This window comes from Sebastes umbrosus, chromosome 10, assembly GCF_015220745.1.
Source record: "Sebastes umbrosus isolate fSebUmb1 chromosome 10, fSebUmb1.pri, whole genome shotgun sequence".
NCBI lineage: Eukaryota > Metazoa > Chordata > Actinopteri > Perciformes > Sebastidae > Sebastes > Sebastes umbrosus.
In genome coordinates this window covers 10,780,516-10,806,445 of record NC_051278.1, presented here as the reverse complement: position 1 = coordinate 10,806,445, position 25,930 = coordinate 10,780,516, and the positions used below count along the sequence as shown (strand labels likewise).

Sequence of the window (25,930 nt, the reverse complement as noted above, 5' to 3'; positions counted from 1 at the left end):
GACAGCGTCGGGGATAATTAATTATACAATTTCGATGGGAATATCGACTAAACAAACCTATTAATCATAGCAAAAGTCAATAGGCATGGACACATTCAATCATGTCCCGGCCAATGATTACTCCTCTCAAAATACAATAATTATTTTCAAGAGCTGCCTCGAATTAAATTTCTGTCAAGCTGGTACAAGTCTTGCAGTTGATGAAGGATGCAATGGATTTTTTTTTTCTCTCTCCCCTTCCCCAGTGGAGGAGTGTGAGGAGGGACATTTATCCTTTTGGAAAGGTAGTTTGTTTTATAAGGATCATAACATGGTGTGTTTAACTAGACCATGACCATCAGATTATCTCTGATGCCCCCATTATGTCATCCATCTTGTCAGGCTTGGTGAGGACGAGGAGGAGGAGGAGGAGGAGGAGGAGGAGGAGGAGGAGGAGGGGAGGAGAGGGAGGGAGGAGGAAGTCAGCCTCCTACAGCTACTGTTACACACTTCCTACACATTTCTGCTGATCACATTCAATGAATGTCCAACAGTATATAGTGTGTAGGGTCAATATCTGCCAGCATCATGCCAGAGGTCTTTCAAATTCCATCTTTGGTTAAACAGCTGAATGACGTCCCTTCCTGCTGTTTTGGTGAACTAACTTTATCACTAGGGGCTGGAAAAATTATCACACAATAATACTTATTTAGGACAACGTTTAAAATTTCACCCTCAAAAATAACCAGGTTTCCAATTGGTAGGACAAACAGATTTTAGACGGACTTTAAAGGGTCTTTTTTGGTTAAGTTATTCCATATCCGATGTGAGGGTCCAAGGACAGAGGGTGTCGTATGTTGTACACATTGTAAAGCCCGCTGAGGCCACTTTGTGATATGTGATATTGGACTATATAACTATAATTAAAATCACACAAATTACATTATGTGTCCAAGCGTTACTAAACCCACAGTCATGCTGAATTTCGGGTAAGCAGTATGTACAGCCCGGTCACATGAAAAAGGGTGTGAATGAAACAATAATGTGCAAGGCAAAAGTGTGCAATAAGAACGCAGTTATTGCTTTAGGCGTGTCATTTTCCCGCCATGTAGTCTGTACTGACTGCAATGTAAATGCATCTGTGTGAATATGCTACGCTCAGAGTTGGTGACGGAGAGTAAAAAGTGAAAATGACGGCTTATGGCGGGCGGGAGGGGAGGTGGAGGAGTCCAACAAACACAGGGCTTTCAACAACGAGACCGGTGTTTGAGACTCTCGTGGTTGTTTTGTACGTTAGTGATGTTTGTGAAGTGTTTTCTGTGCTGATGTAACATTGTTTCCGTATTTTATTTGGATTACATACTTATTTTAAGGTCAACCATGATGCTTTTCCTAAACCTAAATGAATGGTTTTGTTGCCCCCTGCTTGGTACTGCATCTTCATAAACACGTGTAATGTTCACGGCTCAACAAAGCAAAACGTGACACCGACACACTATCCTCTGGTGGACAGGCAGGTCTATTACATGCCTAGGCGTGATATCGGGTTGGTATTTAACTTCAGTGCAGTGCTAGAAAAAGCTGATATGTAAAACAGTAAATTTTTGATATGATTTTACATGGCTGAAAATGTTTACTCCTTAAATTTAAAGCAACCTGAGGGGGGAGAAGTAGTGGAGTAAATTCCACTAACTTTCCCGATTTGTATGTCTGCAGGGGCTGCATTCAGTACACAAACATAAAGCAGATCAACGCTGGAAAAAGAGCATCTTGAACCATCTGTCAATCAATCAGGTTTAGGCCTTTACAGATAAATGACCCAGTCTAATTCAGGCGCATGCAAACACAAGTACAGACAAAAGTAAACATATCAAGATATCATCACGATACAATTTCAATTAAAGTTCATAAATTTTACTGTTCGCCAACAACATCAATAAACTATAGATGCTTCCTTACAAGTGGCTTCACAGTCTAATCTGTTGATGTGTGTGTGTGTGTGTGTGTGTGTGTCCTTCATTGGGTTTTTAACAAGGTCCAACTTTGAACTACTAAATGTAATATACAGCCATATAAAAGTGGAAGTGTGTACTGGGTGTTTTTCTTTTACAGACGTTTAACACTCACCTCATCTACACTCAGTCTCGTATAAAAGTTATTCAAAAGACATTTGGCCCCACAGTAGAGACAAAGAGAGTGTCTGTTATGTGGCGACATGACGCAAGGGCATCAACTAAAGCATCTGCATGACTGAGGTCAGCAGCTGCAGCAATGCACAAGCTTGTTTACCTTTACACTAGCCTTTCTGTACCTACTATCCAAATATAGAAAAGCCTTCAAATCAAATTTTGTAGTGGCAATTAAACTTTTGGCTTTCTATTGTGCGCTGTCCCTTTCACAGATAATCAATTTTGAAATGTAGTAAATGGCAACTGTTGTTACTATAAAGTGGAAAAAGAACTTCTATACATTTGATGAAGTGATTTAATTTGTAATAAACATCTGGAAGTGGAGAAATGAGAGAGTAGATGGATATATAAAAGAATTAGGAAGCAAAGGGGTGACTTACTGAGGTCCCATTGTTTTCCCGGAAAACGTCCTGGTTGACATAATTAAAAAGCTTCTTTTCAAGTTGAAGAACAACCTGAATCAGTGGCGAGAGAGAGAGAGAAACGGAGCTCTGATTAATGCCAATACTAATGTGAACTGCACTTTGTAATTAGAGCACTAATGAACAGCACAGCACTGTTAATTCTACACGTGTCTCACCGAGGCATCACACCACTTTACACCCCGTGTTAACACAACCTGTAATAACTCAGGTTGAAGTATATGACAAATATACAACTAGAAAATAATTAGTATTTGAAGGTTTAATTACAAGTCGACAAGTGCAATATTCCCTTTTCAACATGAAGTATAGATGCATCATCATATTCCTATTAAGGCCTCATACCAGGGATTTGGACGCCAAATCAATTCAGTTCAATGGAATCGTGTCCACAATCAGTGGATTTGCACGCAGGGGGAAAGTAAATCCACGCAAATCTTTCACATCAAGTTCAATTTTGACACAGAAATTCTCCCCGATAGGAAACTATTGTAGCTTATTAGCAGTGTTCACTTCTATTCAGCGCTCCTCTGTTTAATAAAAAATACATGATTTTTAGATCGCTATGAGACAGGAGTCGATGTGTGAACTTATTGACCAGTTTAGCGACTGAAGTTTGAGACTTCTCTGGTTTCTGGCTTTGAGAGAGAGCAGCTCATGTTCACAAATACTGATTGGACTTTACTAGGCCATGGAAATAACATATTGGAATTCTTAATTTAGATGGTGTTCCCCTTTATTAATTCAGTATCGCTTACCTTCCGGTCATTGTCACTTTCTCTGAATATTAGCTTGTCGACTTCGTTGGTGTCGGCGGCTCGGACTGTCTGCAGGGTGGCAGTGGAGCAGAGACTCTGGAGGGGAGAGAGGAAGAGAGGGAGTCATCACAAAGATACAAAGAAGAATGTGAACGTCAAATCCTGTAAGGAAAACACGCCGGTTCATGAGAAAAAAGATTGTTACTAAGATGGAAACCATTTATGAAGTCATATTTATTTTACTTGGTTACCCAGATGTTCATTACTTAATTAAAGTGTAGCCACCCCCCACACCATCGCACAAGCCCTGTCTCCTAAAAATGATGTTCCCATACAACTAAACTGCATTTTCAATTACCTTTGGAGGCAAACTTGTTTTGTCCCGGATTATGTTGGTTTTAAACGTATCTCAAATAATCCGTGGATGGCCGCTTGAAGTGTTAGTCCCCATAGTAGCCATTTCATTGTAGTGAGACCATTTTTTTAAACTAGACCTCACTGTATAAAATGACCTGTGGTGACCTCTAGGAGAATCACAGCCTCATGAAACTTTACAACCACAAACTATAGACCGAGGGCATTCAGAGGATGGATGGCTTTCCTAGGTAGATTTACAATAAGGGGGTTTCTGAGGAGTTTACACAACAGAAGTGCTCACCATCAAATCGCCAAAAAATGCAATTCTTGCAGAAATCTCCAAATATCAAAAGTTTTTGATACCAAATCACAGCATGGCTTTTCTACGGTGTTCCTCAAGGTCTTGGTGTCTTAATGTGGTATTTTGGAGGAATTATTGATCATTTTGATCAATTACTGAGTGGTAAAAAATAGTTAAATTTAGCACCAAATCTTTGTAACAAATTGTATCAACCCCAAAATTGCTGCAGCAATTTATGAGAGATAACAGAGCATGGGATTGACCATCATATACTTATATCTTCATGTTCTACGCTCTAATGCACTTTCACAATTTATTTGAATTGATTAATTAATTTTTTTATTTCTTATTAATGACAACTTGACACACAGTGCTGAGCTGAATCTCAAATTAATCTTCAGGTTCCATGATGTACACCACCTATATGTGACATCTATTGTTGACTATTTATCTACCTCTGAACATCCCCGGTCCCCCACCCCTCTAAAAAAGAAGGCCCAATGCTAAGGGGTTAAAACTGCGACCATAATCCGGGAGAAAATACGTTTCCCTCTAAACATAACTGAGGATGCAGTTTAGTTGTATGTGAATGTAATTTTGTAGGGTTGATCACAAACATGCACACAATTGGTACAGTAGTTTATAACGCTCTGAGAGTGAACTATTACTGCAGCCCTTGTACTCAACACCATGCACTACACTGTGCCGCATTTGAATGATTTTTAAAGAACCGTCCCACCAACTACCACCTCACTGTCCCTTCTCTTTATCTGGGTCTATGTACTGACCCCATGGACTGTGTGCATGGTTAAATTCCCCTTTGTGGACTCTTTTAACAATTAGTTAAACATTCGACCATCTGTGTTTGAAGACAGTTGAATGAGGTAATCCCTCAGCCAGTGGTTCCCATACCACACGGCAGAGGCCGGGTGACCTGATTGAAATTCAAAGCACAGATTAGATAATCGGGTCAAGCCAATATAGCGAGCAGAAAAAGGCCCTTTAGACTGAAATGTCACAAATCAGTCCTGCTTCGGCCACGAAGAAACGGCACACCAGATTAGAACAAACACCGTGGCCTGAGAGAAAGTGGAACAACTCTCTGCCGTCCCCCGTCCCCCTCCCCACCGATGCCTCAACCCCATTCCTCCGTGCTCACCCCCGCTCCCCAAAAGCAACTTTCTAAAGCCCTAACAAATCGCTCCATCTTTCACTCATTTAGGCCATCCAAATGCAGGGTCAATATGGTCCCCTGGCAGCCAAATGCTAATGCGCTTAAGTGCGCTTAAGCAGCTTTGTGCAATGAATAGGCCAAAGAAGGAGCTAGTGAGAAGGGCAAGAGATACTTTCCCTGTCAAAAAGTCATTGTAACCACAACTAGCAAAGACAACCACAGACAGTTTTTGTCATCTCTGATTAGCACCAAATGTGAACATGTGGTGTACTTTCTGTTTAACACAATTTTTTTTTATTAATTTCAGATATAAGATACAAACCTTTCGAGAAAGTGTAGTGAAAACTGTTAGTTTGAAATATTAAAAAACATCTTTTTCAAAAGGACATTAATGTTTTGGGATTCTACAGGCATCGGGGTTTTATAATTCTTCCAAGCGAGCCCCCTTCTGTCGTCCGCTTTGCAAATCCAAAAACTCAGTGAAGCAGAAATCCCTGGCCACTTCACAGCTAATACTGAGGCCAGAAGCTCACACTGCCTACTGGCACAATAAGCATCAATATCCAACGGACGGAAATACCCCCCTCCATTCATGTTCAAATGATTTTGATAATCCGGTACACGGGGTTTGGATCAAAACACGGTCATCACTAAACATGAATATGTCCTCTACGTTTGGCAGCGGTAACAGCATACATATAGGTTTCTACCTGGAGAAGACTGGGGTGACATCATTCTCAGTGAGATAATTGAACCACAGATTTTGTAGTCATGTTAGCCTATAACTTGTGCCAAGAGTGTCACTGCAAGGAAGACTCAATTAAGAAAAAAAAAAAAAGACAATTAGCTAATGCTGCCTTTTCTTGTGGGGGAAAGTGTCTTTCCTCAGAACAATTACATTCCAGGGTGAATGAAACTATTTCAGCTTCATGAAAACTAATGATTCCCACTGCTGATTTTTGGCCCGTTGCAAGAGCGACAAAGAAGCTGAAGACACTTGATTTATTTAACTATGTAGGATCTGGCCGTTTCTAGCGGTGAGGTGAGGACATTACAACCAACTGAAGCCTCTCCCATGTGCCAAGCGTGTTGGAGAACTATCTATCTTGTCCTTCTCTAGAGTCATTTGGAGCAGAGCCAGTGCGTAGAGTGTGTGTGTACGTGGGAAGTGAGTGGTGAAGCAAGAGAGAGGGAGCGGCGGCGACTGGAGCGAGCAACGTTATCGACTCTGGCCCAAGCAGGAAAAGTTAACAGAGTTTGGTTGGTCCGTTCTGGGCTACTGTAGATACATGGCGGGGCTACATGGCGGACTCTCTGGAGAGAGGACCCGCTCCCTATGTAGATATAAACGGCTCATTCTAAGCTAACGAAAACACAACGATTCTTATCAGCAGGTGATTATACACTAAAGAAAACATACTTATTAATATTATATTCTATTTCTGCTAATAAATCCCCCTAATTGTCACACTGTTCCTTTAAGATGTGTTTTACAATCACTCTAACTGGACAGGATAAAACAATTTCCTTTCATTAATATTTTACACAAACTAAAGATGACGAGTGCAGTGGATCACAACCACTTGTGCGGCTAGTGCTTTGGGTGTCCTGGGCTGGACTGACGCATAGCAGACATGTGGCTGATTGATCCATTCATCAGCTCATTGACCCACCAATCCGTGTGTCATTGCAGTTGGTGGCGGCTGATTGCACCCGATTGATCACAGCTTCCCTACTGTCGTCCTTTGTGAAAAACATCCCCCTCATCCAACACACACACACAGCCTCCAAGCCTCGCTCATCCTAGTGGCTCTGTCATAAGATTCACCAAGACGGGTAAAATGAGAATCCCATGCTGTCACTTAGGACCATATCAATGCAGTAGTGTCTCCTTCCTACTGCCAGCAGAGCCCAGGTGCTTGTGCAGAATCTCTGCATGGATCTTTTCCCTTCAAAGCTCCTGAGCACATTACACATAGACGTGCTCTCACTGACCACCCTAAATGATATTATCATAATTCATTTGGCTGCGATTGGCTCCTTATTTAATATGTGACAATTAGTCATGGGAGGGAGAGGGGAAACCAAACGATGGGAAAATACTGTCAGGAAAAGCAGCTGTAGACCAGGGGACACTGAGGATGTCTTCACTCCTCTGGGCTCTTTAGCTGATCCTGCAAAGTGACTTGGCATCACATCTCTGCATTATGGGTCAGAGGTCAACACTGAGTGTTTGTAGAGGGCCAGAGGCCGGGGGGCTGGGACGAGGGGTTGCCGAGGAAGGCGCTGCCTTTGTGCATCAATGGAGGATAATCTCATGACTGTCGAAGGAGGAAGCGGCTGTTTAAAGGAGCTCTCTATTCCAGCTGCTCTCCTTAGAAGAGAGGTTAAAGCAATCTGTCCCACTTCAGAGACCAAAGACACACACACATATTCAGGCCTTCTGTCTGTGGTGCTGCCAACAGATGGAGGCGAGCCACTGTGCCCAACTTAAACACTAAGAAACCCACACATAACACTATGGCATCCCTGACAATGCATATCACACACAGGGGAGTTTTACATGTCAGCATTTAGAAAAGAAACAGACTAATGGGAAGAACCCACAGAAAAAGAACATTCAATTATACTGACAATAAATATTTAATATATTAAAAACAATAAAACCATCTCTGCTGATTCTTGCTAATATTCTTGTTTCTTGGCCCAAAGCTAATTGATAGATGAGAAGGAGGGAAAATGTAAAAGACAAGCTGGAGTTATTCAGTATTTTTCTTATTGTCAACAATCCCAAATGCATAGCTTCATAAAAAAATAAAAAAATAATTTCATAAATCAGCTGGGCACTGTAGTTCTTGGCAAATGTCACTCAAACAGGAGTAAATAGTGCATTCGTCGGGGACTATTTTCAGCTGCAGATTAATACACATTTGGTGCTCTAGTGAGTATTTACAGCAACAGGACGATGAATGTGGGATTGAGTCAAAATAAACTGCAGTGTGTTCATGGTAATGAAGGAACATGTCACTCAGAGCAACAGTGTGGCTCACTGATGTGTTTTTAATAGTTTTTGGACAACAATGGAGCTCTACGGCACAGAGGAATAAGACATATCAGGCTTTGGCTACACAGGAAAAACTTGTTAGTAGGATCCTTTAAAGATTTATTTGTATACTTGCAACTCTGTTTTCAGTATATTATACAGTATATTTTAGAGGTAGACCAATAAGACGTTTTACAAACTATCGTTATCGCCGAAACTGGGCTCTGATAGTGGATGACGACTGCACAGTCACGCGGGGATGTACATCGCCATTTTGCACGGAGGCTTCATACATGAAGTCAAGGTAGAAGGGGAGAAAAAAGTTATCTATCGAATATATAACGCAACAACATCAGCTCCTTGTCCCAGATACAAGACAGGCAGACAGAGAGGAAAAGAAATCATTCACTGTTATTTTAACTTGCTTACTGTACCAATTTGGCGTTCTCTCTTGAAATGAAATTGCACACTTTAGAATCCTCCTTACCACGAGAATATGCATGAACATTTGTAAGGTTTGTAAGAGTGGCATTTAAGAAAGTACAACAGAAGTAATCATACTGTAAGCCACAGAACAGTGCATTGCAAATAAATAGAACATTTTCCAATGATGTAATCCACCAAATCACACTTCAGGATATTCCCTTACAAATTATTAAAATCGGAGATTTATTAAAAACGGTGTATGCAAAAGTATCTGACTAGACTGCTGCAAGAGGTAAAGAAGATATCAGCCAATTAATCGGCTATCTGCTTTTTCCTGCTCCAAACTATCATACTATATCGGCCTTTAAAAATACACTATCAGTTGACCTCTGGTATATTTAAATATAGTGTATGATTTATGGCACTTGGCAACTCCTTTAAACCACATTTGAGATCCTGTTTGACTTAATGCCTAATGGTTGACTATATACTGTATGTATTTGCTTTAGGACTTTGTCAATACTGACTCTGATGAAGACGCAGTAGTTTTGAAACGCCTGGTTAGTAGATGTCAGTAAAGTTTGTATTTTCAATACAATCAGAATCACAAGTGTGAACAAGTAGCAGAGATTTGTGACCTAACAGGGTGCCAGCCAGTGGACAAGTCCTCCTAACTCCTCCGGGGTTTATGTTCCTCCCCTCACACCGATCCCATGCAATGATTCACACTAAACTGTCATTCCACCAATATAATAATCCATTGAGTGCATTGAGAACTCAGTGATTAAACCTCAATTAGGTAGAGAGGGTATGAGACTGTGTGCAGAGAGAGACAGAGGATGAGTGGACAATGAGCTAACTATTCATTCTTCATTACCAGAGGCAGAGGACAGGGGCTCCCCTTTGTGTCAGCAGGGGCCGTGGCATTGTCAGAAGGCGCCATTATTTTCTCGCTGCCACGCAAAGCGGTGCTGCCAGCTGAGTTAAGGTGTGCCAGCGGGGCTGGCAGGTTCAGCGCGAATTGCTTAGCACTCCGATCACTTTTCTTCCGTTCGCCACCGTTCATCACGCCCTTCCCCGCATGCATGATTGCGACATTTGCCCGAGCCGGGTAGAAGGGGGCATCCAAAGAAGGCAACAACAAATTCGGCCTCCTGCTTTCCTGCCAGCTATTACGCGGGAAAGCCAGTAAATCAGCTGTGACCCTCCCCACCCGATCTGACTGGACACAAGCCAGAGTTATCCACTCCTCTCTCCCTGTGGCTGGCTAATTTAATGCCTCCAAACACTGTGGATTCATCATTGACACACACAGCAGTAGCAGCAGCAGCGTGGGGATTCTACATGGACGAGAGGTGAGAGTGGACACATTATCACCCGCAAAGTTAGCCTGCGTGTGACCCGCTGGTCAACAGTTGACCCTAGTAAACCTGGCCTGTGTCACCCCGACTCACACACAAACCCTCACCCCTTCCCATGAACTGCAGTGTGAGAGCTGACACCGAGGGTTTGACGGCAGTGAGTGCGTCGTAGGGGGTCTCCTAACCTGCCACGCCCTCGCCAAAAAACCGAGCTCGGAGAGGTAAGAGGGCGTGCAAGGTAGTGATAATGTGCCCTATTTATCTTGTGCATTATAACATCTGGGAAACTTCTCTAAAAACAATGGCGTGCATTGAGGGCTGCCATTCTGGCTTTACCTTCACAAACCGGCCAAAAGCATTTGTCCCCTCGCAATGGATAATGGACAGGCCACAAATCATTCAGGACAACAGGACGGAGGGGTGTGTGTGTGTGTGTGTGAGAGAGAAACTGAATGTATGTGTATGTTTTGTGTGAGTGTGTGTGTGTGTGTGTGTTCCCCCCTGGTATTTAACTTCTCTGCTGGCCCATTCTGCAGGGCCCCGCAGGACAAATTGCCCTGCATGGTTGTCTTTGAGAGGCAGTGCAGCGCGCAGAGAAAGGGACAGGGCTGAAACACAGGGAACAGGCCTATAAAAATTCATCACTTTGACCCCGGCGACCTCCCACTACTGGGGGGTTGCACAGACACACACACACACACAGAGATGCACAAGCACGCCCCTGCCCACCCACCCACCAAGAGTCAGAGCTGGACGCAAATGTTCAGAAATCTAACAAACATTTTAAGTAAAGATTCATACTAATACACTAAACAAGACAAGTTGAGCCACAAATGTACTAAGCTTCCTGATCTCTTTCTCTCACACATACACACAAGCAGACACAATGGCCATGGAAAAGCCTTCCACACAGGAAAAGGCCACCAGATGCTTCATTGTGACCGTGTCTCTGTGTAAAGTAGTGGCAGTAAAAGGAGGGTGGGCTCTCCTGAGGCGTATTAGTCCCAGTAAGAGGAGGACATTGTCTCATGCCGGGCTCTTGACACATTACTGCCACCTGTACAAAGAAAACCTAATGAGAGATTTAATCTGGAGAAACCTCCCTCCCCTGCCACTTTTAGTCAGCACTTTTGAAACCAACCGCGGCAGATGTCTGCAAGACTGTTTAACGCAGCGGCTTCTCTCAACCTCTCAATAAGGCCATGCATGCTTAAATTGCTCAATAGCCACCTTAATGTGGCATTCATTTGAATGTTGTTAGCTGCGGTTGTTGTGTTTCCAAAAAAAAGGGGGGTGTTTGTGATCCGAAGGCCAGCAGCGTGACCGCCATTCATGTTTTCTTTTTAACGCCTCCGACTTAAAAAGAGCATTTATCCCGTTAATGAGGAAACAAACTCACATCCAACCGCGAAGCAATCACTGTAGCACATTTAAACATGGCCAACAGAAGAGCTATTGATACGGAGTATAAACACTTACTAAGCACCTGAAAACATTGCACCCTCATTTAATCTACCTATTCCACCGTAGCTGTAGCTGGGAATCAATTAAAGGAAACAGACATCGAGGTAATTTGTCGTTGCTGAGTCAATTACAGAATATTGAAGACCCAATCAGTGATTGGTGATTAGTGAAGGTCCAATAGGAACGCTGTCGAGTTCATTACTCTGGTATTCGATAGAGATCAGGACCTAACAATTAATGAAAGTCTAATTCTGTACCTTTTAAGGAGAGCTGGAGCTTGGTTAGCACCATCAACAAGACCACAAATATGCAACTTAATTAGATAAGATCCAATCAATGAATACATGTTGTAGCGGGCTCTAGCTCGCTTTAAAGCTACAGTGAAGATATTGGTATCATATGAAACTAGAAAAAAACATGTCATTCTAGCTGTAGGAGAATAAATACGCTCCAAACTTGGGCTAAATTTTGGTGAGGAAAAACTGGCATGGCCATTTTTTCAAAAGGGTCCCTTGACCTCTGACCTCAAGATATGTGAATGAAAATGGGTTCTATGGGTACCCACGAGTCTCCCCTTTACAGACATGCCCACTTTATGATAATCACATGCAGTTTTGTGGCAAGTCATAGTCAAGTCAGCACACTGACACACTGACAGCTGTTGTTGCCTGTTGGGCTGCAGTTTGCCATGTTATGATTTGAGCATATTTTTTATGCTAAATGCAGTACCTGTGAGGGTTTCTGGACAATATTTGTCATTGTTTTGTGTTGTTAATTGATTTTCAATAATAAATATATACATACATTTGCATAAAGCAAGCATATTTGCCCACTTTCATGCTGATAAAAGTATTAAATACTTGACAAATCTCCCTTTAAGATACATTTTGAACAGATAAAAAATGTGTGATTAATTTGCGATTAATCGTGATTAAATATTTGAATCGAATGACAGCCCTGATTATAACAATAAATGTCTTTTTCTTCTCTGCAGCAACAGTTGAGCTACCAAAGCATTTGACGGCTTTTTCAGGCTAGGCGGCAGGTGACCAGCCATGTTGCTTCCAGGGTGCACAGGGAGGAGAAAAACCCCGGCGAGGCACAAAACCCTCCTCACACACAAAGAACATTGATTCATTTGAAGCACCACCCTTTAATTTGTTTGCACCATTTCATCTAAATGATGTGCTTGTCCGCCAGGGTGAGAGAGAGAGAGAGAGAGAGAGAGAGGTGTAATCAGCCAAGGAAAGGGGAAAGAGGAAGGTACGGAGGGGAGGGGGAGAGGAGGGGTCTTGACACCCCACCACAGGGCGCTAGGCAACCATCTAGTGGGTGGGCTTTGTGATACATTTTACCAATTTTTCATGCCCATCCCTCTTGATGTGACCCCACTCAGGGCCTTTTATGCCCCTGACAGCTCTGCGCAGGAAAACATGCTGCCGCTCTGATAGCATGAAATCGGGAACAAAGACCCCCAGGGAGAGGAGAAGGGGGCCACCGAGGCACGCTGTGCTCCGGTCCCGCCTGGCTCTGGACACAAACAGATGTTAGGCCAGCCCCGGCTCTCTCTGCCCCCTGAAAGAGGAGGCCCTGGCGGAGAAATGGGCCTGAAATGCATTGTTTTTGGGCCTCCTCTAAGACAAAAAGTGGAGCCACTCCTTCTGAAAGGGCCCCGGCAATATGGCCGTCACAGATAAATCACACATGGGGGGAGTGAGAGAAAGGCCCATGAATTCTCAATGTGGCCCTTAATGGGCCCTCTTAAATATGATGGGATATTTGTGCGCGGATATGAATGGAGCCCGGCGACTTTTAATGTCAGAGGGCAGAGTTGTTTAAAAGCCCATGGTGCCAACACCGGGTTTACAGCTGTGTTACAATGAGCCATCACTCTGCTGCTGACAGTAGAGAGATTCACACTGAGAAACCTGCAGGCCAAGTTGTTTAAATAATCCCAGCACTTCTTACTGGCTTCCTTAACAACAGCACAACACTTTATCATGTTGTACTTTTCGTTTTGCAAGCCAAATACAAATGTCAAACACCACGAGTTGCCTGCATTTGAATAGTTTGAATCACCAACTTGTTGAGTGCGCTGTGAATTCGGCCATGTGCGGCCGTTCTTACAGACTGCTTCTTTGCATATGCATTAGAACAAACGACAGCAATGGAGACGGTGTTCGTGCATGTTTGCGCACAGCCCCCTTTAGGCAATGTTTGTTATCTTGGCGACCACTCCATCCTTCACAGAAAGGGAAAAAAAACAATTATTGTGCTCTGTGCCACAAAGGCCGAGGACTGCATTAGTCAAAAATAGACTGACATCATACAAGTTGGACACAAGGCACAAAGAGATCCCTATCCTTCACAGTTTATGCCACATTTCATCTGGACTAAATAATAGCGTCGCTGTTAGCTGGTGCTGTTCCTCCTCGTGATTTCAAAGGCAGAAGACCAGCCATCAATAAAAGCAAGAGATAAAGAGAGACTGAGACTGACTGAAAGTTGATTATTCGTGATTTATAGAGAGATTACATTGTGTGGTGGATTAAATAAAAAAAGACATAGATTGAGTATTGAGTCCACTTATATTTACAGACTGATCAGATTATTCACTGATTCGATTTTGAATATTTATATTGTTTGCATAATCCTGACGACCGCATCGTGGTTACTAATAAATGCAAGAAACAAAGAGACTTTTCTCCATCATTTTAAATCAACTGTAAATATTTTAAATTGCATTATGTAAAACATTTTACTTTTCTTACATGAAATGTCTGATATCCTTACACTGATAGACGGCTCAGGGATATTTAGAGATGCATCATTCTACAAGATTAATTAAGAAGTTTATTGTCCATGTGTTTTTAATAAACTGCACATAATCTGCTTTACAGAACCAATTCAATAAAGGAGTTTTTGTGAGAATGGAGCTCCTTGAAAGAGACTTAAAATGTTGTGTCTTTTCTCTGGTAGTTTGTTTCTCATCTTTTAAAGACAATTAAAAAATATATTTGATGTAGAGCTGAAACAATTGTTTTTTTAAGGAAGAATTAAATACGAATAGTTGCTGTTTTTCTCAACTTTCTATTAAATCTGCAATGATTAATCGATTAGTTGTCAACTATTAAATAAATCACCATCTATTTTGATAATCGATTAATCGGTTTGAGTAATTCTTTAAGAAAAAACAGTCTAAATTCTCTGATTCCAGCTTCTTAATTTGAATATTTTCGTGTTTCTTTACTCCTCTATGACAGTAAACTGAATATCGTTGAGTTGACATTTGAGGATGTCATCTTGGGCTTTGGGAAACACTGATCAACATTTTTCGACATTTTCTGACATTTTATAAACCAAAAAACTAATCGATTAATCAAGAAAATAATCAACAGATTAATCGACAATGAAAATAATTGCAAGTTGCAGTCGTAGCTGGAAGGCCCAGGGATATTTAGGGATGCATCATCTTACAAGATTACAAGTTTATTGTCCATGTGTTTGTAACATACCAAAAAGTTTTAAAAAAACTGCATAATCTGCTTTATAGAACTGATTCAACAGATGTTTTTTGTGAGAATGGAGCTCTTTCAAAGAGAATTAATATCTTGTGTCTTCTCTGTGGTTGTTTTTTCCTCATCTTTTAAAGACAATTTAAAAAATGATTTGATGTAGAGCTGAAACAATTGTCGATCAACAGAAATTTAATCGGCAACACTTTTGATAAAAAACTTGCACTGGGTCCAGCTCCTGAAATATGAATATTTGTTGGTTTTCTTCGTTTTTTATGTTAATAAACTGAATGTCTTTAGATTTTTGATCGTAGGATAAAACAAACAAGCAATTTAAAGACGTCAACCTGGGCTTTGTGAAATTGTGATAGACATTCCCCTACTTTCTTAACGATTAATCGGTTAATTGAGAAAATAATAGCAGCTTAATTGATAATGAAAATAATTATTAGTTGTGGCCCTAACTTGCTGACATATGCTGTGGAGTTCTAGGAGACATTTTCGGATAAAGAGGAAATAGCTAGAGACTATTAAAGGCGCAGGACAAAACAGTGGTGGAGGTTAGGGATAATGCAGCAGTAGTGCAGCAAACAGTTGGAGAGGACCGCATCGGTGTTGGTGACCGATCGAGGGGTAACTCAGGTTACATCCCTGACCGGGGCCAACCCCAGGGGCCAACGAGGCAACGCGCCCTCTAAGGCCCTGATACTGCCAGGCTCTGCCCTCATCCTTGGCTTGGTTTGTCACGCCATCCCACCGTTGGCATGGTGTTCCCAGCTGCCAGTCACAGCAACCCCCCCCCGCCCTCCGAGTACACAATAGCAATAGCATGGCTGGCGCCGGGCTCAAACGGCCTGTTGTTAATGAGCAGGACCAACAGAAGCCACTGCTTGTTCTTCATTTGCCAGCGTTTTAATGATATGGACAGCGCTCCCATCAAAGCTGCATCGCTCAAGTTACGCCCTCATAGCTGAACTCTGTTTTCCCTCCGTGTCTTCAGCGCTGTATTCATTAGCATTGAAGGCAAACAGAGAGCAGAGAGAGAGAACAGGCGCTGTTGTCTAGAGGGAATAGTCTCCCTCTATATCCAGATGGGTTATCTGGGATATAATGGGCCCTCATTGTGATAGATTGGACTCTTCTAGCTAGATAATATGCCTTTATTGTGTTGTAAGGAAACATCTCCATTACAGGCTTCACCTGTGTGGCCATAAACAGGCGCGGGTCAAATAGTAGCTGTTTTAACCTGGTGTGTGGTAAATGGGAGGGGTTTACTGCATTAGGGCTATTAAGACAGTGTCAGGTGGGTTGTCTTAGAAAAGTATATTGATTTAGGAGGCTACAACAACATGTAAAGGATTTGTCAATACAATTTGTCCTAGCAATAAAACAGTCATATACAACAGCCTCCTCTCAGTAACTTGAGCATTGCTAATGCTCCATATTTGACAATAAATTAACCCATTTGTGCCCACAACTGAAAATTTAAATTTCCTTTAGTGGAACTATAGCACAAATGTGAAGACATTTTCAAAATCGGTCAAACTGTTCGGTTAAAAAGTGAGTTTTTCTTGTACTATATCTAGTCTTTGGGCACATGGGACTACTGTTTTTGCAAAAATAATTTAGGAAAAAACAGTCGTCCCATGTGCCCAAATACTAGATATTAGGGCTGTGCATTGGCAAAAGATACTGTAAGCAAGGCGATATATTGCAATTTTTTCAGATCTAATTTTAGGAAAACTGTCACAGTATAAAGAAAAATCAACATATGTGTAAAATCTGAGAAAAAGAAGTCACTAAGTGAAATGGCTACTATGGGGAGTAACATCATCACACATGAATACAACTTGACTCATTGGATCCACAAGAGTCTCAGCTTTATAGTGATACCCAATTTATGTAATTCTAAGCCTGTTTAGGGACCCTAGTATGCAGAAATATTCAAATACACCATTTTAGAATAGGTGAAAAGAACACATTAGAACTGCATTCAAAAAATTGCATGAGATTAAAATAAATTGCTAAAAATCGATACAGTATCGCAAAACATAATACTGCAATACTCATGTGTATCGATATTTTCTTACACCCCTACTAGATATAGTATGATAAGAAAATGACTGTATCTTAGAAAACTACAAGGAGCACAATCAAGTATATGGTAAAGATATGCACACATATGTACGGTAAACATTCATATGGAAAACATTTAATAAACTCAATGTTAGCCTTTTTCCTCATTTTCAAAAATCCTGATTTTGACGATTGATAAAAGTGTGATTTTTCATGTGATCTAAAAATTTCAAAGTTGTACTGCTAGATATTTTCCCAATGTATGTCCGTACCTAATTTCAAGACTTTTGACCAATCAGAACACATTTTGTGGCATTTTTTTCATATCATACTAAATATAGTCTTTGCACACAAATTAACACTGTTAAAACACTTGTCCTGAGTAATTATGACATAAAAACTGTCAAATTTAATGCAATAAGCTTCTCTTTTTAGTCCAAATCTGATTAAGTGCTTGAGGGCTGGTGCGTGTACATGTGTGTGTATACATCTGTGACTCTGGGCGTAAATGCATGAGTGTATCTGGGAAACTGAGGGCAGCCAAGGAGGGTCGCAGTCCCCAGTGTCAGGGGTCCCACAGAACAGAGGCCCAATCAGTGCTGGCCCGCTGGTTAATGGATGGATGGCCCCCAAAATTAATTAGCCTGACTAATGTAGTGTACACTTAATTACACTGGCCGCCTTTTGATTTATAGCTGGCCAGATACACACATGCTAGTCAAAGTCGGGCTAAAAAGGGAAAATTGTTTACCCTTTACTGGTGCAAATTATTTAGCCAGACTGGGTTCAGCAGCCGGGACAACGGCCATCAACTAATGTAATGAACTCATGTTGGGCAACACAAAGACTGTAGCTAACATGCACAGACGCATATTTAGAGTAAACTGTGACACCCATTAGATTATTAGTAAAAATATAATATTTGATTCTTTTTTTGGTGAAGTCAATGATATTTCTTCCAAAATGCAAATTTAGCATCTATAAATAGATCATAAATGTGTAAAAATAGCAAAGCAATCCTCCCAGACCTTTATGTATAAAGCATCGCACATACATAACACAAATAGAGAAAACATGACAGAATTTATCTTTCATATGTCTTTTTGCTTGCTTATAATTCTGTCTGTGTTGTCATGGGCGTGTGCGTTGAGTAACTCCACGCTGTGAGAAATGACTGATCTACCATGCTGGCCTGTCATTACTGAGCATTTTACAGCATTCATTAGGAGTGGGGCTAGTCTAGGGCCCCACCTTTAATTTCATGCTGCTCAAGCGAGAGAAAGGACACAGGACAAAGGAAGGAAGATTGATGCCTGGTCCGGCCCTCTGCACTACCTGCAGACGCAGACAGGGGGCGCTGGTCCAAACCTCTCTCCTCCAGTCAGCGAGAGGCCAGCGAGCCTAATGAAATCTGTCCATGTAGCAGCAGATCAGCCCCAATTAAAACAGCCCCACACCATGTCACAGGGACAGTAGATCAAGTCAGCAATTAACCTTCCCACTGGCCTCTATCAATCCTTAAATTGGAGCAGGCCGGCCAGCAGCACACAATCTCTGCAGATATTAAATTTACATTCTATTAAGTTTAATTAGGAGGGATTTTAAATATACTAGGAGTCCAGGCACGGAGCCCTGAGCCTGTCATCGACACCGCTGATTCACGGCCGCCGGCCACCTCCGGGGACACACACACACTCTCTCACGCTGTACACCTCATACCACCCTCTGACTGAAGCACCAAGAAATATCTGTGTTTGCTGTAGGTGTGAACGGGTCAACAAGGGTTATGCGACCTGGCGCCATGACTGAGCACTGCTCAGCTTCGGTCTGAAAGGCTGAACATGACTTTCTATAATAACATTTTTCAGAGGTTACTGTATTATAGTAACCTTTATTGTTACTATAAACTTGATACATATTGGCAGTGACAATATGTCTGAATCACCTGTCTGATCCTGCAGGATTTTGGACTAGAGCTGCAACGATTAATCGATTAGTTGGCGACTATTAAATTAATCCACAACTATTTTGATAATTGATTAATCGGTTTGAGGGATTTTTTAGAAAAAAAATGTCAAAATTCTCTCAATCCAGTGCCTTAAATGTGAATATTTTCTGGTGTCTTTACTCCTCTATGACAGTAAATTGAATATCTAAAAACAATATATCCTCAGAACAAGACATTTGAGGAAGTCATCTTGGGTTTTTGGAAACACTGATCAACATTTTTCACCATTTTCTGACATTTTATAAACCCCAAAAGTACTTGAGAGATTGAGAAAATAATCAACAGATTAATTGACAATGAAAATAGCTCCCACTGTGATTTCTGAACACTTATACCTGCAACAATATTGTCTACTGTAAATCTGTCTGCCCCATCACACTGGTTACAGTTCACATTGAGATGTGAACTGGAAACAAGGCTTATTAAATGCCTTGAAAAACTGGAAAATTAGCTTCAGCTTGAGGCAGAGGGAACTAAAAGTGTATTAAAATGTTAATAAATTAATAATTCTTAATCAAAAGAATAATATGAACAGTATTTATCTTAAAGGAGGTATACAGTTTAATGGAGGGAAATGGATTTACATGCATGGTTGAGATCAATAATATCAACCTCTTAAATTTATGTTTAAAATGTCATCCCACACCGATCGCGTAGTGCTCACTGCCCGCTTCCATCTTCATTATAATAACATTTGCCGTCCGTAATTTAGGACCTCCTTGAAAATTCAACAAAACAAGTAGGGTCTCTTTTATTGCAACAGGTCTTGGACAACATGCCCTGCATCTTTAGTCACTACAGGCGTGAATGTGGCTTGAACACGAGTGCTCTATGTGGGGTTAAAAGAGATCGCAGGCTGTGAAGTATCACACAAAATCTTCAAAACCATTCCTTAGCGCTTTCCTGTTTTATCAGCACCGATGCAAAGCGTGATCAAGCCAAAGCCTGATCACACCCATGGGAGAGGAGAGAGGAGGTTGGTGGGGACTGGACCACCTCCAGGCTGCTCAGCCCTAGCATTAGTCTCCACGTGGCTGTGTCCTTTGTCTGCCAGTCAAAGGGCCGCTGAATGAGGGTCAATTGAAACCAATTCCCTCTGTCGGACACAATTAATGGGGTTGCCCGGACCGGGCAGGAGGGGGGCGGCCGCGGGCCTTTGGTTACTGATCCTGCCGCACAAGCATGCCAGGAATTTGCCACCTGGAATTTGCCCTGTGACAATAACAAACCCACCCCCTTCCAAACCCATCTCCTTTTCTGTACACACATGGATACATCCCAAAATACCCGCCGTCCCATCCACCCACCCACCCACAAGGCAGGATGGGTGACAGGGGAGTGGCTAGTGGTTGTCCACAGTCTAGTCACCCACAATGGACCAGAGACAGAGAAGAAGAGGAGTGGTGTAGCGTGCAGCTGTAGAGAAATGTACTGGAGTATTTTCTGATCCAGTGACTCTCAAAGTGGGGCCTAGTGGGTGCCTGAGGGTTGTCCCTGGTGTTCAACAAATCAAAAAGGCAAGTGGTTTAAATATGCGATTATTTCGTCCACTTAAAGGGATAGATAGTTAGGGTAGTTTGAAGTGGGGTTGTATGAGTTTCTTATCTATAGTCAGTATATTACTTACAGTAAATGATGGTCGGCACACCCCCAGTTTGGAGAAACAGACAGGAGCACCGACACTGGAGCAAAGCAATACAGCACTGTGGACGGGGACTGGCAGAAAAACTTATTTTAGTCACCTAAAAGAAAGGCTCACCTAAAATAATTGATATCCGTTTAAGTGTACGCTATATTTAGACAATTTTCCGACTGCAAACTGGACTGAAAGTGAAACGTATCTATACTATTTTTGTCATCTTAGCCTGCTGGCTTTGGAGAGAGCATAAATAAGTTTCACTTTCAGTTTCATTGTTGGAAAGGAGACGGAAAGAGACAGCAAGATAAAGCAATAACAATATTCGAAATATTGCGTACACTTAAACTGATATCTATTTTTTTAGGTGAGCCTTTCTTTTAGGTGGCTAAAATATGTTTTTTCTACCATACTCGTCCACAGCAGTACATTGCATTGCTCCGGTGTCGGTGCTCCTGTCTGTTTCTCCAAGCTGGGAGCGTGCCGACTGTCATCTATTGTAAGTAATACACCTACTATGGATAAGTACCTCATACAACCCCACTTCAAAACACTTGAACTATCCCTTTAATGCAGAAAAAGTGTCCATTCTTCTGCATAGCTTTTTTTGGGCCCTCTCCTATCGATTGAAAGTGGAGAGAGAACAGTGAGAAAAGCGAAAAAATGAGACTCGCAGACAGCGAGAATGAGCGCCGGCCTCTCTGTGTCTGAATCAATCTTCGGATAAGTATGGACGATCGATCCACCACCAGCCCCATCTACAGTTAAGCACTTCAGTGGATGTGCACTAATTGTCCTGTTGACATTAATTGTCATTAAAGGGCTTAAAACGGCCTCCCGGCTGTGAGTTACATCCTGCGCCGAGGTTGCAACCCATTTGTTTATTGGTGACATCACAGCTCTCTCTCTAACGCCACTAACGCAAAAGGTCGCTGTTAAATCAGACAGGTTGACCACTGCATTTATACGGAGCAGTGCTGCCCCTCTAACAACGCATTTCGCACAGATGACATCATCGGCCTTTTCTGTTGTCCCCATTAAATGGTCGGCAGGTTTGAGGAACCCTCATTAAGCTGGAGGGAAAATGTCTAGGTGTGTGTGTGTGTGTGTGTGGTTTATGTCACAGCCCACAGCTCTAACTTCCTGAGGGGAAGTCTAAAAGGCCCCCCTGCATTGCTGTCACACCCCTTTAAACGGGGTGAATCAATCAGATTCATTTGGCCTAACAAATTGGTGTGTGTGTGTGTGTGTGTGTATTCGCTCTGGATGTGAATGTGTATGCGAATGGGGGCCAAGGTGCATAAGAAAGGAGCTGTGTGGATGGGGAGAGGGGGCAGAGATGGACACACACCGATGCAAGCCTAACACATCCCTGGAAAAGGGGTCACGACCCCTAACTGCACTCAAACAGCATTTCAGAGTGGTAGAGACATGGAGAGGGTGAGTGCTGACCTACCACAGAGCAGCTTGGAGACAAGACAGGAAACATGAGGGGAGAGTTATCTAGATTAGCTATACAGGCTCCAAATCATCTCATCTGACTGGGTTTGATTGGATGCTTCCCTTTCAGCTTAATGCGTCCATGTTGCCTGACAGTACTGGCATTGAAAACACATCTTTCTTATAAAACCATGTAACATTTGATATACTAGTGCAGGGCTTGTTCAGAGCATGTGCCTGTTCAGAACGGGCTGATTGCTTGGCTTAGCGTTGTCGAGAACCACGTATGGCTGCTTGTACCCGCCAAAGTGTGAAGTTGATTGAATGAACTGTTCTTAAGATATGCGAAAGACAGTCATACATACTGTACATACACAGACAATAAGATAATACTTCCTTTATAGATAGATGATGCTGCTACAGCGCCAACTATTGGTCAAATAACACCAAATTTGCCATGGTCACTCAGATATTATATCTACACATGTCCACAAAATATGGTCCCAATAGCACAAAGCATTCAGGAGATATGACATTGTTTTGTAATATAAGCCCTGCCACAGCATTTGAGCTAACTTTGAGGGCCAGCTATAGCAAAACTGTATGGAGCAGCAAAAATACAAAAAAGAACTTTTCGCAGCTTGGTCTAGAGATGTTTAGTACCAAATTTGGTGATGATTGTTCAAAAGTTCAAAAGTAGTAGCAAATAAATCAGATTTGGACAAAATTAAAAATGGTGGGAAATCTATCTAGACGCAAATAAATAAATTTGTCTGGACCCACAAAATCCAGGGAAAATTTTGTTTCTGAGACTTCTGGTTCAAAAGTTAAAGGCCAAAACGTAAACGGTGCATTGTTATAGCGCCAGCATTTGGCCAAATTGCACCACATTGAACACTGCATGTCCATGGGTCCCCAGCAATACACCCGCCAAATGTGAAGTCAATCGTGAAAACGTTTCTCGAGATATGCAAAGGACATACAGAAAGACAGACAGAAAGACAGAGATTCCTTGTATAGTTAGATTTCACTGAATAGAACACAGTGTCTATCATCACAGCAATGCTGATAACATATAAAACAGCCTATCACTGCTTTAAAATCACCATGTTGACCTAAATTTGTGCAAAGGTTGACTCCTGAATAACCTCAGCGTTTGCACATCTGCTGATTCTGTACTTGGATTTATTGGATCCACAGCATCGGAAGTTCACATGATCAGTCAGTTAATGTGACCCAATTACAGATCCCAAATCAAATCTACTGCCCAAACTTGGAGGCCATCAATCAATGCCCCTGCTGGACTGCTGATCCCACTTAGCCGATGGGTGATTTACTGCCCCCCTAGTGGCCGGATGACTAAACTACAGAAGGTTTCTTCTTCTGCGCCACACAGAGTGAAGTCCTTCCTAAGTCATTTGAGCAAAACCCCTCCATTCAGAAAGCCTTCCCTCCTCTTCCCTTCTCCGCTGAATGGGGCTCTGGTTGAAATGAACAATGCCCACACCTTGAACAGGCCCACTGATTCGAGGGCCATTGTGCCGGAGAGGAGGGAGAGAACGGCCAACAAGTGGCTCTCCCACTCTGTTATCATAGGACACCACTGTCTGCGGTGGGCCTTTATGACTTGTTATGCCACTAACCGCCCCCCCTCATCTCCTCACGGTGAATGACTGCGCTACCTTGGCTCTCACTGGCCTCATTTGCACCAAGAAAAGGAGGGGAGGAGGAGGAGGAGAGGAAGAAAGAGGGGAGGGAGCAGGAGAGGAAGGGAGAGAGAAAGAGCAGTGAATGGCACCATAACATAACAATGCACTTGGAGGCTCAGTTGGCAAACACAGCTGGGCCGGCAACAGTGAAGCGTTTAATGAGTCATAACTCTAAAGAGACAGTGGGCTCCTAAAACCACTTTTACTATACTGCAGTCTCTCTCTAACACACAAAACACACTTTATATTACTATGATTTTGATAGGTTAACCACATACTGTATGTATATAGTATATGCAGTTGTGCACAAATCTGAACAATTAACCTTCCATCACTTGTTTGGTGTAATGCAAAAACACTCACCTCAATGACCTGCTTCGAGTCCAACCTGAAGTTAAAGTCCCCAAAGACGAAATATGGCAACTTCTCATGCCGCTGGTCCGTGATCCTGAAAAACAGTACAACCATTTGTTAGTTTTAAACAACCATCATAACCCTCTGTGATGGACGGGTGTTGGCATCATTCCTCATAAACCCCAAGTTCTAAACATACATTTTAAATAAGATTGTGACAGCCACCATCTTGACGAACATTACCACTAGTTGTCAAAGACTTGCTGTCATTTGATGATTCCCCTGACCTCAGGGTGTTTAGATCATGAAGGCCACAGCACCACCTGGTGGTCTGAACACTTTAGATTAGAAGATATTCACCTTTGTGGTCTGACATCTTTAGGTACATGAGTTTTACAGCATTCATCATTTACCACAGAGCACACAGGGGTGGATGTAAGGATGGAGAAGATAGAGAAAATTATAGCAACATGTAATCTGAAGGAACAACAGGAGGCCTATGGTGAGGATTTACAGGTTTATAGGTGAGGAGGATATATAGGTGTGTAAACTGCTTGTAACCTTGAAAAGAAAAATGTAACACCCCAGATCAAAATCAGACAGCTAAAAATGCAGTAACCATGTTGGAAGCTCAACCTGGAGGCCAACCATACCCCCCTTCTTTTTTCATAGGCCCATTTTTGCCTTTTTTAGGGGAGTTCAGGGGGTCTTCAGGGGGAGATTCTATATGTCACATAGAAGTGGTGCACATCATCTGAAAGCTGGGAAACTGAAGACTAATTTGAGGTGCAACTCAGCACTGTGTGTCAAGTTGTTTTAGCCATAAATCAGAAATGAAAAAATAATTGATAAATTAATTTAAATAAATTGTGAAAGTGTATAAGGGTTTAGAACATTATGATGGAAGTATATGATGGCCATTCTCATGCTGTATTATGTCGCATAAATTGCTGCAGCGATTTTGGGGTTGATACCATTTGTTAGAAAGATTTGGTGCTAAATTTAACCATTTTTTTACCACTACAGAATTGATAAAAAATAATCAATAATCCCTTCAAAATACCACATTAAGACACCGAGACCTTGAAGAACACCATAGATAAAGCCATGCTGTGATTTGGTATCGAAAAGGTTTGACATTTGGAGATTTCTGCAACAATTGCATTTTTTGGCAATTGGATGGCGAGCACTTCTGTTCTGGAAACTGCTCAGAAACCCCCTTATTGTCAATCTACTGAGGAACGCCATGCTCTAGGTCTTGAGATTGTGGCTGTAAAGTTTCATGAGGCTGTGATTATCCTAGAGGTCACCACAGGTCATTTTATAGTGAGGTAAAAATTCAAAAAATGGTCTCAATACAATGAAATGGCTACTATGGGGACTAACATTATCACACATGAATACAGTTGTGCTCATTGGATCCAAAAAGAGTCTCAGCTTTAGAGTCATATCCAATTTATGCATTTCTAAGACTGTTTATGGACCCCAGTATGCAGAAATATTCAAATACACCATTTTAGAATAGGCGAAAATAACACATTTATACTGCATTCAAAAAACTGCTGCAGGTAGGCCTGTCTGTAAAGGAGAGACTCGTGGGTACCCATAGAACACATTTTCATTCACATATCTTGAGGTCAGAGGTCAAGAGACCCCTTTGAAAATGTCACGCCAGTTTTTTCTCGCTAAAAGTTAGCCCAACTTTGGAGCGTTATTTA

The 25,930-nt window shown here is 41.9% G+C and overlaps 1 protein-coding gene across 3 annotated transcripts in view; it reads right to left on the bottom strand.

Moving 5' to 3' along the window:
* LOC119495379 (inositol polyphosphate-5-phosphatase A) overlaps window positions 1–25,930 on the bottom strand; it is a 169,151-nt gene that overhangs the window by 27,819 nt on the left and 115,402 nt on the right. For all 3 annotated transcript variants that reach the window (XM_037781770.1, XM_037781769.1, XM_037781771.1), the window contains 3 exons: window positions 24,222–24,306; window positions 3,349–3,444; window positions 2,549–2,623 (listed from right to left, as the gene is read on the bottom strand). In XM_037781770.1, coding sequence (XP_037637698.1) covers window positions 2,549–2,623; window positions 3,349–3,444; window positions 24,222–24,306 — 256 coding nt within the window. The remainder of the gene's footprint in view (window positions 1–2,548; window positions 2,624–3,348; window positions 3,445–24,221; window positions 24,307–25,930) is intronic.